Source organism: Chrysemys picta, chromosome 25 (assembly GCF_011386835.1).
Source record: "Chrysemys picta bellii isolate R12L10 chromosome 25, ASM1138683v2, whole genome shotgun sequence".
NCBI classification, from domain to species: domain Eukaryota; kingdom Metazoa; phylum Chordata; order Testudines; family Emydidae; genus Chrysemys; species Chrysemys picta.
In genome coordinates this window covers 9,315,362-9,330,295 of record NC_088815.1, presented here as the reverse complement: position 1 = coordinate 9,330,295, position 14,934 = coordinate 9,315,362, and the positions used below count along the sequence as shown (strand labels likewise).

The window sequence follows — 14,934 nt, the reverse complement described above, 5'->3', positions numbered from 1 at the left end:
AAGTTAGGAATTCATTCTCTAACTGTATCTCAGCAGACTAAACAAGCTGCATAAAGGGAACCAAGGACAGCAGTTCTGCTACTAACTTGCTCTGTGAAATGGGTACATATTAACACTCACCTACCTCAGAAGGCTGTTTCAGGGCAATGTCTGGAAAGCACTTGGAAATCTTCAGATGGCAACAGACAGCGCAAAGCAGCGTTATCCCCTCGAGGGCTGATTCAGGTACCTTAAATCTACATGACTGCTACTGCAGCTTTGAGTGGATATAGTGACCAAGCTTCAACATAGGATATAGGAATGCTTATATAAACTCGGTATATGGCACTTCGTAGCATTGCTATTGTCACGGCTTCAACACCAACTTCTGAGTTCACAAAGGCTGAGGCAAAAGACATCCCTCAGCAGAAAGCGTGATGAGCAGAGAGCATTGGTCTTGGCATTCAATTTAGTTGCTTTTGCCATTATAAAGTCAAGTCTCCTGTTAACATCATTTGACAATTCGCTGCATTTTAAAGCTCCACATATGGGTATATAAGGTAATTGTACATAATACGTATAATTGATACAGTAAAAACTCCTACCACAAGAGGTTTAATACAGGCTGCAAACTGGAATAAATTCAAACTTTTAGAAAATGAAGACAGACTATGAAAAGGTTGTAATTAAGCTACTACTGTAAGAGGAACAGTATATTATAATTAGGGAGAGACATGCAAGCAAGAGACTCAATCTGGCAGCTCCATGACTGTGAAGCTTAAAATGAAATTACTCAACAGTTCAAAGTTTCCTGAAGTGTGTGTGTGTTTGAGGCGAGGTGCCCCCTTCCTACCTCACGCCTCAAAGAATGGCCTCTGCTGAGCTTGAGACAGCCACATGGTCATCACAACACGCTACAGATGAATCTGAACATTGGAGCATCAAAGGAGACATGATCAAGTTTCTCTGATGAGAGGCAAGCAAAACACAGTGCCCCCTTTGGGTTGATCTCTACAGCAGGAACAGCACCAGCTGAGGACAGACACTGTTACCCATCTCTTCTCCCAGGGTGTGTGTGTGTGTATTATGATGACCTAGAAGAGGGATAAGTCAATAGGCGGAACACGGGTCAAATCTGGACCACCAGACGCTTTTGCATGGACCCTGAAAAAAAATTTTTTTTAATTATCATCATTACTGTTGTTTTATTATTAAGTTATCTGGAGTCTATCCTTGATTATACCTTGACCAAGAAATTTGGATCTTGACAAAAATAATTGACTATCCCTGATTTAGAAGCTGAGGGACCCGGGCAATTGTTTAGTGAGAGTTTGGAAGCAGAGAGAAAGCTGCTCTTCTTGATGCTTTCTATCTCTCTTATCACTGGATGACCCTCCACTGTCTGCGCACTTCACTTTACTCTGAACATTTCGCATCTGCTTCCCTTGGAAATGAGACTGGAGGAGGAACTGATTTTGCCACAGTTCGTTCTGCTCAGTCTATGAAAGTGAAGTAACACAACGAGGTGTTGGCACCAGGGCTTCTGTGCAATGAAATAGACACACACACACACACACACAAACAAACAAAACAACCAGCTGTATAACCAAACAGCTTATACGCAGGGTATTCATCCGCTGAAATGCAAACATTCATTGTAACTCCCATACCAACATACACAATCCATGCTTTGTGGGAGGCTGACTTACCCCAGAATCTCTGGGGACAGGAATGGAGAGGCTACTCCACAGTGACTTCTTCTGGACACACTCCCCTCTGAGACTCATCCACACAAAATCTCTCTCCCATATCATATCGCATACCTCCCTCTCCAGTGAGAGCCTTATCATTTCCCCTTTATGTTCACTGGAAAGAGTCCTGAGGTGGCTTTCCACAGTCTAAACTTTCCTCACCGTCCCTGAGGAGAGTTGAAGGGCTTCTTCCCTTTACCGAGTCCACTGAAAAGTAAAATTTGGAGGGGGATAATTCCAGCAGAACCCACCAGGGCCAGAGTCTGGGAGGCAACCTCATTCAGCCGGATTTCTGCCCCCTTCCCGACAGGAGGAGGATAAGCAGCCTTTTAGGCTGGGCAAGATCCCCTCCATTGCAAAGCAGGACTATTCACTAGAAACCTGACAGCATCATTCTGGATTAAACTAAAGAAACGATGTGAATAAGAAAAATATTTATATTTACGTGTATGGAGGGTACATTTATTTATTTGATGGACTACTTCGAGCAGGTGGAAGACCACCAATATAGAAAGGATCATTCAGTTTCAGTGTAGAAATATCTTTAGCTGACAACCTAACAATAGCCCTCCCTCTATTATTGCAGAACACAGCGCCAAACTGGTCAAGTTTGTAACTCTCTGCACTCCTGCTATTCCCCGAGGTGCCTCTAAGATGATCACTGGCAGGGTCGAAGAGTCTATAAAAAGGATGAAGAACGCTGGGAAATTTCCAGGGAGGTGCGGCCAGAAAAACAGAACCATCATTACAGACCTCTCTGGGGCCGGCCTGCTGTGCAGGAGTCTCTACTCTGAAGCTCAGGAGCTCCCCCGACTTATTTGTAGCAGCACTGCAACCAGAGCTGGGAGATGAGAATTGGCTAGCATGCCTGAAAGTTCTCAGGTCTGCTCAGAGCAGTTTGCAGACTCCAGACTCCTTATCAGACAATGTGCTTTCACAGAAGAGCTTCAGAAATCATTAATTGGAGCTGTCAGGGTGAAGAGCAGGAGGAAAAGACTTGGGCAAGTGATGTGCTCTAGCCTTGCGCTTAAGGGAACAGCGGAAGTCCTGCCAAACCAGCAATGGCATCTTGTCACAACACATCTACCTTTGTGTTAGAGACTGTCATCTATATAACAAGCGCAGCCCAACAGAAAAATGTTTTGCCCAACCCATGGCCTGACCTCAACATCCTTATTTTTCATAATATTTGCTTTATGTAATTGGTTACAATACAAAACCAGCCCAGCCACTGAATGGCTGGGTTACTCTAAAAATCTTAGGTTTCAGAGTAGCAGCCGTGTTAGTCTGTATCCACAAAAAGAACAGGAGTACTTGTGGCACCTTAGAGACTAAAATTTATTAGAGCATAAGCTTTCGTGGACTACAGCAGTGGATGCATCCGAAGAAGTGGGCTGTAGTCCACGAAAGCTTATGCTCTAATAAATTTGTTAGTCTCTAAGGTGCCACAAGTACTCCTGTTCTTTTTTCTAAAATCTTATCCACCCTCCATCGCTAAACATGGCACAATCAGCTCTCCACCAGTTGCAGTAAAATCTCCTGTGATTTTAATGGGCAAAACCAAAAAATAAATACACACACAAATCTCATAAGTCCCTTTAAAAGCAGGTTTGATCATTTCTCCTCCCCACCCCATGCACAAATGTCTGGCGGTTGCTCTCTCCAACAACTGTGATTCCTCTTTACTTCTCCACTAGGAACTGGGATTCAGTTTTTGCAGGTCTCCTCTTGCTTCACCTGCTCCCACCCCCAACTCCTGAGAAAAATGAGAGAAACAAAAGCAGATGAAACCCTCTAAACACTTTGGCAGCTGTTGGCTCTACTACACAGGTTGAGCTTTCAGTTCTCTCGGTTTTGCTTCCTTCCGGTAACTGTGCAGCACACACAGTCATCTTTACTACAAGCTCCACTTCTCCCACAGAAACGGGCTAGCTTGTGGGAATCCCACTGTTTAATGCAGAACTGGTATTGAAGGAAGCCGCAACAGCATTACAGGAAGAGCTGGTTGTCCTTTTGATAAGCCTCACTGCCCGTTACTTGTATTACTCCGCAAAGAATTTGTGAAACTGGAAAAATGCAGGGTAGAAGGGCAACATTTCAAGTCAGGCCTCATATATCTACAGTGCCCTTTAAAAATGGCTTCTTTTCTCTAGACTTTATTCTTAAACCTTCACCCACAAAATCCAAATGCTACTGCGTAGGGTCTTTGTATACAAAGCAGCAGCTACTATTTTGGTGCTGGGCCTATGTTTCCTCTCAGAGATAAACTGGTCTCATTCCTGTTTTCTGCAGGCAACACTCCTCTTCTGGGTACAGAATGAAAAACCTCAAGAAACAAAGGAAAAGGGGCTGATTATGCACAAATGTGTAAAGGAGTCACTGGGTATCATTAAAACCACATGTCCCCAATACAAACCCTGTTTACATTAAAGATGGGTTCTGCACATAGCATTTTAGAGCACACATTTTACAGCAACTTACATCTATATGCTGATGTGTGGCTTTAGACTACCAGAACCAAGACCTTACGCTTTACCTTTCCTCATGTTCACTTCTATGTGGTTAAAGGATAGTAAAAATTTCTGATGCACCTCTGGCACCACCTAGTGGAGACCAGGGACCAAATAAAGAGGATTTTGGATGTGCTGCTTCCAAAGACAACGACAACTTGATGGTATCTAAAATGAAAGTTTGTCACTTTTTATTCAGAGCCCAGAGATCCACTTTTCCTCAAGTCACACTAGTTTATCATAGAGTGCATAACTGCTCCTGCAGGTCCTTTCACCTCTGCCTGAATAAGAGAAACCGTGAAGCCAGGTGAGCCACAAAAATAGATTGAATCACCCAATGGAAGATATTAAAGATTTGCACAAAGACCATGGCTGAATGTGTCACAGACCAGCCCCTCCTCCCCATTCCCTCTGCATTGTAACGGAACACCATATTTATCCATTACAGGCTCCTTCCTCCTGGTAACTCTCATACACCCGCAGGCTCTATCAGCCTGGAGATAAGTGGCATCACTGGGGACTCATATTGTTGAGAGATGGGAAGATCTTGTCTGCCAGTGCCAGGGCACAGTGACAAGAGCTTTACTGTGACATTTAAGCTTGAATTTGCATGCAAATGTCAATATTTATTAGTCACATCAAGATCCCCAGCAAATCACTCTTTTGGGTCGCCAAGTCTCTCTGGTTATACTTTTAAACAGAAGGAAGCCTGTGGAAATCAAATATACAGGCATTTTGTAAGCTATTTAATTCCATCTTCCCTGACTCCCCCATTTCACCCTATTTATTGATCATTTTCATAGAAAGTTAGTTCTAACCAGGAGATGCATGAACGCCTCCAAAAAATACTTCATATGCTGATTCAAGAATCAGTCAGGAAAAAGTAATTCCCTCACCTGCCTTCAGAGATTGGGAATAGCTTGCATATTGAACTGTAGGCCTGGTCCACACTAACCCCCCACTTCGAACTAAGGTACGCAAATTCAGCTATGTTAATAACATAGCTGAATTCGAAGTACCTTAGTTTGAACTTACCGCGGGTCCAGACGTGGCAGGCAGGCTCCCCCGTCGATGCCGCGTACTCCTCTCGCCGAGCTGGAGTACCGGCGTCGACGGTGAGCACTTCCGGGATTGATCTGGGATCGATTTATCGCATCTAGACAAGACGCGATACATCGATCCCAGAAGATCGATTGCTTATGGCCGGACCAGGAAGTAAGTGTAGACCTGCCCGTAGAAGCTTAAGAGAACAGATGCCATCTGCCCCACAGCAAAATGTGAAGACTGCAGTGTTTTAATACCGAAGTGCTTCAGCAGTGCTCATGTTTCATTATCGCTGTTTGCTTATGTCTCAGCTTCAATCCTGTGCATTCATTACAAAAAGTCTCAATTGCTGAAATACAGTTCTCACGGTTTTTAGCCCCTTCCCTCCCCAATGCCCTGTTCTCTTATGGACACCCTTAAAGAAGGATGTCAGAGCCAGGACTTACACTTCAAAGTGAGACAGCAAGACAGAGAAGTGAAGGAAAGATAATGTATTCAAATGGCAAGTAGGAGAGAAAGAGTAGGGAAAGAGAGAGCTTGTGTAGACTTCTATTGGAATAGCCTGCAAAGGAATGCTAGTGTAGACTGGGTTTCCAGGAGTTTTTGTGCAATGAAAGAAGCCAGCTGTTTAAGATTGTGTACTGGGGTGATACACAAGACCTTACACAGAAGTAGAAAATTAGGTTAGGGTAGTGTCCGAGCAGAGACAAAAGGTTCATGACTATTTCTCTCATCAGCATTCTACCCACTTACCAGGATTTCGGCTCCCCAAAATGCAGGTAGTTGATGCTGTAGAGATCCATGTCCTCAGTATGCCATGCAAATGTCGTTTTCCACATGCCAAAATAAAGGTAGGGGGTGTTCACACCTTCTATGATAATCCCACACTCATGCTCCACCATGTCCAACAGGGTGTTCAGATTCCCAATATTCCATTCTTCTACATCCTACAAGACAAGAGGGCTCCAATTCAGCATAGTCAAAGTAGAAACCTATCAGGAGCTGCTTTAGCAGAACAGACTGATAATCCTTGATCTGCTCCAGTATCCTGACTCCAAAATTTGCTGAAGTCAGGTACATCATAGGTACAATACGACAACAAAGAAAGGAGGGCTAACTTCCTGAGCCCAAAGAGGGATCAATGCATGCTCTGAAACATGACAGTGATAAACCTTGCAAGTTTTTTATCTTGGTTAATATGAAGTCAGGTGCTACTCTTTCATATAAATAGATGAATCTTTTTTTTTTTTAAATCCATATATTTTATGCAGTGCAATTTATGCCCTACATCTCCTCTCCCCCCCCCACACACACACCCCCAAGTGATTACAAAAGCTATAAGATACACAAAAAGGTTAAAAGGAATTATGTTCACATCCAAAATTTTACCTCTCTTTAAAGCCTAAAATTTGGATATAAAGTTATTCTAGAGTCTTGTGTTTTCCAGGCAGGCTTCTGTGTCTGCACTAATTCAATCCCTTTAAGTGCCAATCATTTCCAGTACATTTGTTTTTTTTTTAAATAAACGTTCACCATACACTAAGGAAAGATTTTGCTACTTTTTCGGTAAGGCTTCAAGATCGTGTTTAATTAGAAGCTGCATTATCTCCAGAGCAGGCATGTGTGTTCTATGGGGGCTCCACCACTGGGAAACTGACTCAATCAGAAAAATAAAATTGAGTAACAGTAAAGTAAATTTACATGCACTTTTCAAATCACTTCCAAGTGCAGGATCCACTTTGGGGACACTGATCAAGTGCACTGGACTGTATAGTGCCTATACCAGTAGATGGCTCTAAAGCAGCAGCAGCAATCCTTCACTGAACAGACTGTTAGATGCACTGCTTTCAAAAGTGCCCTTAATTAATGAGAATACATGCAAAGCCAAAGTACATTACAGTGGCCCACCTCAAATGCTGGCCTAGAGGTCAAAGACAAAATTGGGATGTGGAATTTTGCTATTTTCAAGATTTTAAGAGAATTAACAGTGGAGAGAAAAAAGTTTAACAGTTCCTGTTAGCTGGTTTTCTCCATCTCAGTAGAGACTGGTAAGACCACAGATGAGCACAAGCTGGTAGCAGAAAGGTTGACCGAGTGTAGAATTTCCAAAAGGAAGCTAGCAGTACCCTTTCTTCCCCCGCCACAATGCCCCATATGTATTCAAAATTGTTCTGGAAATACCTGCTTGCAGCACCTATAGGATTAGTAGAGATTCAAGTTGCATCCACACTACTGCTTTTAAAAAGCAATTTAACTTAACATGGTTTAAATGGCTAACTGTTAAATTAAACCTTTTTCACAACTACGTTAAAAGTATCTCTACTGTTATGCCAAAGGCCAATTCAAATGCACTTTGCAATACATGGAAACATGGAACACATTAAAAGGTAAGTGTCCCTTGATTCCACTTTTACATCAACCTGCACAGCACCACAGAAAGGATCCCAATAAAAAACATGAAAGGAAGTGGCACAACAGGTGTAACGTAACTATATATTTGAGCATTCCAATACCTCAGTGACGGAAGCAACAAATACTTAGACAAAGCCAGTTACCAAGAGTATGCGCATACATTCAAATTTCTGGTAATCCAATTACATGTTATTTGTTTATTTGAAGTGAATAACCCCTATTTATAAGGTTCAAATACAGGTGCAAAAATCAATTTTGAAAAGTGTTTTTTTGTTTGTTTGTTTTTGTTTTTTTAAAGAATCAATACATTTCGTCCAGGTTATCATCACTGGAAAATGCCACAGGCATGCAGGAGATACTAATATTAATGTATTTAAGTCAACGAACATTTTGAGTAACCACTGCAGTGGAAGGCCTCAATAATGTGTATTTATTCCAAGTCAGATAAGGGGGCGGGGGCTGTATTTTTCTTTATACAATCAAGAAGCTCTAGTGTAGAATGTTTGTTTCCAATGTTTGCTCTGTTGTGTATACAGAAGCACTACACGTTTGACAGTGTGATCTCATTTTAACTGTCTAAATATTACAACCAGTCAGTCAACACTCCAGAGATGCAGTTTTCTACTCAAACGGAAATAAGGATGAGGGGACCATTGTATATTTCTTCTCTTCAAAGAGCACCTTATTCTGATTTTTATAAGTTCTTTATAGCCACTATCTAGTCACCTTCCCCAGTGAACACACAAAAGTCATCTTAGGACACCCGTGACCAATTAAAAGTGCCCATTCCTCTGAAAAGAGATTTTGCAGTTACCTAAATAACCCCTGTAGTTCCAACTGGATATGGACTCTGCTCTGCACATTTGGTTCTAACCAGTGAAACGTGTTCACTCTTTATCCCAGCTCAGTGTAGGTAGGTGTGCAGGACAATTATACCCAAAATGAAGAATTAGAAATCCAAATCAATTTCCTATTCATCCATGAAGCTAAAATGGTTTATATAAGAACATTTCACCATTGACTTCAACAGGAGCAGAGTTAGACCAAGACTGAGTTCTTCTGAAAATCCCACCTCCGTGTACAAAAAAAAATACACATTCAATAACAGATATTTTGTAGATTTGTGTCTGGTTTAGAAGTTATTTTAAAATATTTTATATAAATCTGCATTTACATATTTAAAGAGAAAAAATTAGTAACTCTTTGTTAAGTAAGGTAGATTGAATTACTGTTTTAGATGGTTTAAAAATAGGTGAAGTCTGTAAAAATCAGATATTAGGGATAGAAAAGACCCTTCATTGGTCAAATCCAGCTTTATACTTAATATAATGTAGTACCTGTTTATTTGCCATGGTACTTGGATTCTAAAATACTTGCCTATAAACAAAACTGTCCACATTAACCAAACATTTTAGTATCAGAGGGGTAGCCGTGTTAGTCTGAATCTGTAAAAAGCAACAGAGGGTCCTGTGGCACCTTTGAGACTAACAGAAGTATTGGGAGCATAAGCTTTCGTGGGTAAGAACCTCACTTCTTCAGATGCAAACATTTTAGATGTATTAAAAGAAGAGATTTATCAGTTTACATTCCGTTACTTTGTCTCCCCAAAAAGGAGTGTTATTTTCAGTTAAAAGGTTGGATTTACAGATAGTGAAGATAATTTTTTATTATGAGCACAAGGCCTGAAGTGTTGTGTTTCCGGATCGCTACAGCACATCAGCAGAAATCTCACTCTTTGGCTGATTTTCCAAAGGGGAAAAAAAAAAACTACACCCGAAACCGGAAGGTGGGAGGTGCGCTTGCTTTTCCTAGAATGCATCTGATTGGACATTCCATTCTAACTGGGTGGCCATTTTCTTTAATGGTGTTGCGGATGAATCAGGAGAACAGATCACCATTCTCATCTCTGCCAGAGGCTTCGTGTGATCTTTGATTAGGTACTTTTTGTCTGATTCTCAGAGAGGCTAAGCACACTCGGCTTCCACTGACTCCACTGCCCAGCACTCTGAAAATCAGACCATAAAGTTTCCCCATGAAGAAAATGGGGACAATACCTGCCATCGCATAGGTGTTGCCAAGCTAAATCAACAGTTTGTAAAGTGCAATGCAATTCTAGTGCATTGCAAGGCACTGCAAAAGTATTATTGCTATTTATTCAGTAGGAACAAAACGTTATGGTCCATCTAACAAGCAGCTGAAAAGTATGTACATATCACTTACTGCATCATATAGTGAGCCACTGATATCTGCCCCATAAATTGGTGAGACGAATGTCAGATTCTTCCAGTATTTGCGTTCCAGGTCTTCAAAATCTTGGTGGCGAGGAGTACAGTACCTGACCAGCAAAGGGAAAAGCTAAGAGTTCAGGAAAAGTCACAGACCTTAGAAACTTATGTTCAGCAGAGATTACAAAAACGAATAAGCTACTCAGCTTTGAGGTTAGCGTAGGAATAGCTGGGAGCTATAGTTTGGGCAGCAGACTCTCCATAGCAGTAGGTTATGAAGAGGAAAGGTACAGTGCTGATATAATCGGTCCCAGAGTGAACTGCTATACCAGCTTGTAACCAGAGCACAGAAAAGAGCTTGTGGAGCCATTAAAACACTATATCAGACTAGACATGCCTTACAACCAGAATAGATGCCTGGACTCCGAAGAGGACATTTAGATGTTAAACAAGTATAGTTACTGTCTTCTATACTTTGAGCTACTTAGCAGACCCAGAGGAACCTATATCAGAACACCTAGTTAATCACTCTGTTCTGCCTACTGTAACTGATTAGCTGCAACTAGCGTTCCCTCTAATTTTTCCCACCCATGTGCGGAATGAATTTTGTTATGTGCACCAATACGGAGGTGATATGTGACATGAACCTGTGTGACACATCACCTCCATATTGGTGCACATAACAAAATTAATGTGGCGGGGTGGAGCCGAGGGGTTTGGAGTGTTGGAGGAGGCTCAGGGCTGGGGCGGGGGGGGGGGGAGGGCTCTGGTTGGGGACAGGGATGAGGAGTTTGGGGTGCAGTGGGGCTCCCCGGGGCTACGGTGGGGAGAGAGGTTGCCCCCCCCAGCTCTCTCTTCCTGCAGCAGCACCTGGGCTGGGGGGGGGGGAGGGGGTGGAAGAGAGGCACCTCTCCCTTGGCCGCGTCAGGTCCGAGCCGGGCTAGGGCCTGGGAAGGGCGCCTGTCCCCCGGACATGGCAGGTTCGGGGCTGGGCTGGGTCGGGCGCCTATCCCCCAGCTGTGGCAGGTTTGGGCCAGGCTGGGTCAGGGGAGGGGCGCCTGTACCCCAGCCGCAGCCGGTCCGGGGCTAGGCTGGGTCGGGAACAGGGGAGGGGCGCCTGTCCCCCAGCCGCATCAGGTCCGAGGCTGGGCTGGGGCCAGGCCACGGAGAGGCATCTCTCCCTGTCACAGCCCTGAGCACCTGCGTGGCGCTTAATAGGCAGCTGTGCGGCCATGCACCTTAGAGAGAACTTAGGCTACAACTGGTTTATAGGTTTTAGAGTGGGCGTGTACTTTGGCTTAGTTCCCTCTCTGCTTTTTTACAATACTGCTAATGCATTTTTATAGCAGCTTCTATCCGCTGATCTCAAAGCACATTGAAAACATCAGTGAATTAAGCCTTACAATGCTCCTGGAAGATACACAACAGTGGTCCCCAAACTGTGGAGTGTGCCCCAAAGCAACATTTGGAGGGGCACAGTGGGGCCCAGGCCAGCCCCCATTGGAGGCAGGCAGGGAGTGCCACCCAGCCCTGCTCTGCCGAAATCTCCGCTCCATCCCCACCCCCAGCCGAGGCCCCAACTTCAACTCCTGGTCCTGACCTGGCCCCCAATGCCAGCCTTGCTCCTGCCCTCCCACCCCCCCGAGGGTCGGGGGGAGCACCACCGAGCTCTACTCCAACTCCAGCCTCAGCCTCACCCGTAGCCGAGGCCCCCTCTCTTGGCCCCCGATCGCAGCCTGGCTCCCCCACTCCCAGCCACAGCCCCTGGACAGATTACATTACGGGTAAGGGGGGGTGCAACATAAAAAGATTGGGGACCACTGATATAGAAGTATCCCCATTTCAGAATGGAGAAAACTGCAACAGACAGAGGTGAAGTGAATTGCCCATGATCACACAGCAAGTCAATGAGAAAGCTAGGAATAGAACCCAGTTCTTTTTGCTCCTAATCCTGTAGTTTAAATACAACAAACAGCCTTCTCCTCTTTTACACTCTTCATTTTCCAATGCTGTTTCTGAAGATTTTTTTTTTAATGGAGTAAACTTCCCTCCGATAAAAGACAGACATGCTCAGGTTATTCAATATGCATGTTGCTTTTAATTCTTAGATGCATACAGGAGCGGCGCCAAGGTTTTTGGCGCCCTAGGCGGGGGTCCTTCCACGCTCCCGGTCGTCGTCGGCAATTCTGTGGCCGGGGGTGGTCCTTCCGCACTCCCGGTCTTCGGGGCACTTAGGCGGCGGGTCCCGGAGCAAGTGAAGGACCCGCTGCAGAATTGCCGCCGAAGATCCGGAGCGCGGAAGGACCCCCTGCTGCCGAATTGCCCCCCCCCCCAAAATCCTGGTGCCCTAGGCGACCGCCTATGTCGCCTAAACGGAAGCGCCGGCCCTGGATACATAAAACGTACTGCCTATGAACTCCGTGTACATAAGCACCTCACATATATTTCACAACACTTATGTGAAGTATGGAAATATCAGTTTCCTATCTGTAAAATGGGGATAAGGCATAGAGGTGAAGTGATTTGCCAAAGGAGTCTGTTAGCAGTCAGGAATTGAACCAAATCAAGGATACAAGTTATACATACATTTTTCTACTAGGTATGTTTTTATGTTGATCCTATTGTTATCAAAGTTCCCAGAACCAAAGAACAAGATACTCCACAGCTCTGGATGTGCAAATTTGGAAGGAAGACATAGCTGGTGAGTTGGGTAAGATTAGGTGATTGCCACACACACAGTGTCTTGAAACATCCCCACATATTTAGAGAGGCACGCATGCCACAAACACTAGCATACACACTTCCAAGGCTGTCAGCATTGTATCTAGGCAGTAAAACACCTGTGGCACACGCTCCACGTGGCTACCAGTTTGGCAAGCCACAGTGCCAAGATAAATGGCACTGCCCTTCTATGGATCCCATAATCATTTTCTCAGTGAGATATATCTCCATTGAGAAGACAGCCGTCAAACAGGGCCTTCCTACACTGATTCAGCAGAACATACAAGGATGCTCCAGCACAACCTCCTCCGATTATGAATCTGAAACATTACAAGTACAAGCCATTCCCACTGAAATGTTTCCAATTTAACAAGTTTGGCAGCAATTCCTCCCCAGCTTGTAAAGAAGAAAGGCTTTCCAATTGCCCCTCCCAATTCATAATACCGCACCAGATTGACACTCATAACAATTACATACTTCTCACTGTTGGCCAGACGCCGATATTCTCCCACCGTCATGGGTTTCTTCTGTATATTATACTGGGTGAATAACCCCGACTGCCCAGTCACCACCTGCTGGATAGGCGCTGGGATGACCATGTCATCGATGTCATCATAAGTCTTTCGGGGCTTCCATTCCTTGGGAGGAATCACCTGGAAGGAGGAGGAAAGAAAAACAAAGGTCACATCTACGCCATGCAGACACTTAACTTCTGCTAAGACCAACGCTAGTGTAGGCATATTTCACACTACTGCAGTCCTCCAGCTACCATAGACCAGCCACATGCATTTTAACCATCATGTCATCTAACCCTGCTCAGAGCAGGCCTAGGTGACAGTGGTTAAAACACTGGCAGCCTGTCTACTACAAGCCCCTCCCACTGATGGAGCTGCACCAGAGGAAGATCAGTGGTGAGAAATATTATTTTTAGGTTAGTTTAGACTTTCACTGTACATCAAAACAGTTTATATCCTTCTTTCCTGGAAGGTGGCTTTTTTTGCTCTCCTGCCACCCTAAGAAACTATAATAAATCCACTATCAGCCCTATTACAAGACAGTACCCACACCCGCTGATTTCAGAGCCTTTTAGAGATTTCTAGTGACACTATCCTCTCCCTGGGGGGAAAACAATTAAAAATGGGGAGATTCACAACCAGACTGACATTGTTTGGTATAACTCAATTAGTAGTTTGCTTCTTTTCCGTTATAAGTTTGTAAGTTCCACATGAGGACTCTGATTTTACCCCAAAATGGAAAATAGGAGATAAAACCTGGTGAAAATCACAAGGAATTTCCCCCGTTAGCAGTATGTTGTGGAATACCTCCGCGTAGGACCCAATCCAACTCAAGACTCCCATTGCCTTCACTAGGAGTTAGAACAGGCCCATACCGCGGAACTTCTTTTCCATTGGATACCTGCAGTACCACTATTTTTAATTTGCTTCACAGAATGATTTCAGGACCAATGGTAATGTGAAGAAGGCTGGCAAACCCTGCTGAGATTGTCACACTAAAGTCTACAGATTATTAAACCCTTCTGAGTTTTCAAGGGGCTCTCAAGCTCTCCCTACACTAAACAGGAACAGAATTAGCCTGATGGCTAATTTTTATACTTTATTCTTGCTAGAGAAATGCTAAAGTACTTTCCCAGGAACGGTAGATCAGGACTGGGTTAGAAAGACTGTTTTAAAATAGGTTCTAAGAGCCCTTCCATATAGGGTTGCCAACCCTCCATGACTGTTCTGGAGTTTCCAGGAATTAAAGATTAATCTTGAATTAAAGATGTCATGTGATGAAACTTCCAGGAATACATCCAACCAAAATTGGACACCCTAGTTCAGGGGCGGGCAAAGTTTTTGGCCCAAGGGCCACATCTGGGTATGGAAATCGTATGGCAGGCCATGCATGCTCATGAAATTGGGGGTTGGGGTGCAGTAGGGGGTGAGGATTCCGGGGTAGGGCTGGGGATGCGGGGTTGGGGTGCAGGAGGGTGCTCCAGGCTGGCACTGAGGGGTTCAGAGCATGAGAGGGGGATCAGGGCTGGGGCGCAGGAGGGGGGCAGGGGTCCAAGCTCTGGGACATGCTTACCTCAAGCAGCTCCCAGAAGCAGCAGCAGCAGCATGTCCCCCCTATGGCTCCTACAGAGGTGTGGCCAAGCAGCTCTGCACGCTGCACCGTCCGCAGGCACCGCCCCTGCAGTTCCCATTGGCCGCGGTTCCTGGACAATGAGAGCTGCGGGAGTGGCACTTGGGGCAGGGGCAGTGTGCAGAGCCCCCGGCTGTCCCTACATGT

The 14,934-nt window shown here is 44.6% G+C and overlaps 1 protein-coding gene across 12 annotated transcripts in view; it reads right to left on the bottom strand.

Moving 5' to 3' along the window:
• KDM4B (lysine demethylase 4B) overlaps positions 1–14,934 on the bottom strand; it is a 165,998-nt gene that overhangs the window by 112,943 nt on the left and 38,121 nt on the right. For 10 of the 12 annotated variants that reach the window (XR_010594959.1, XR_010594960.1, XM_005281166.5 and 7 more), the window contains exons 3-5: positions 13,120–13,295; positions 9,917–10,031; positions 6,038–6,231 (exon numbers count right to left, since the gene is read on the bottom strand). Coding sequence is in view for 10 of the 12 variants with exons in the window: in XM_005281166.5 (XP_005281223.1) it covers positions 6,038–6,231; positions 9,917–10,031; positions 13,120–13,295 (485 nt within the window). In the remaining 2 variants the exon portion in view is untranslated. The other 2 variants (XM_024105747.3, XM_042841506.2) reach the window with 2 other exon arrangements.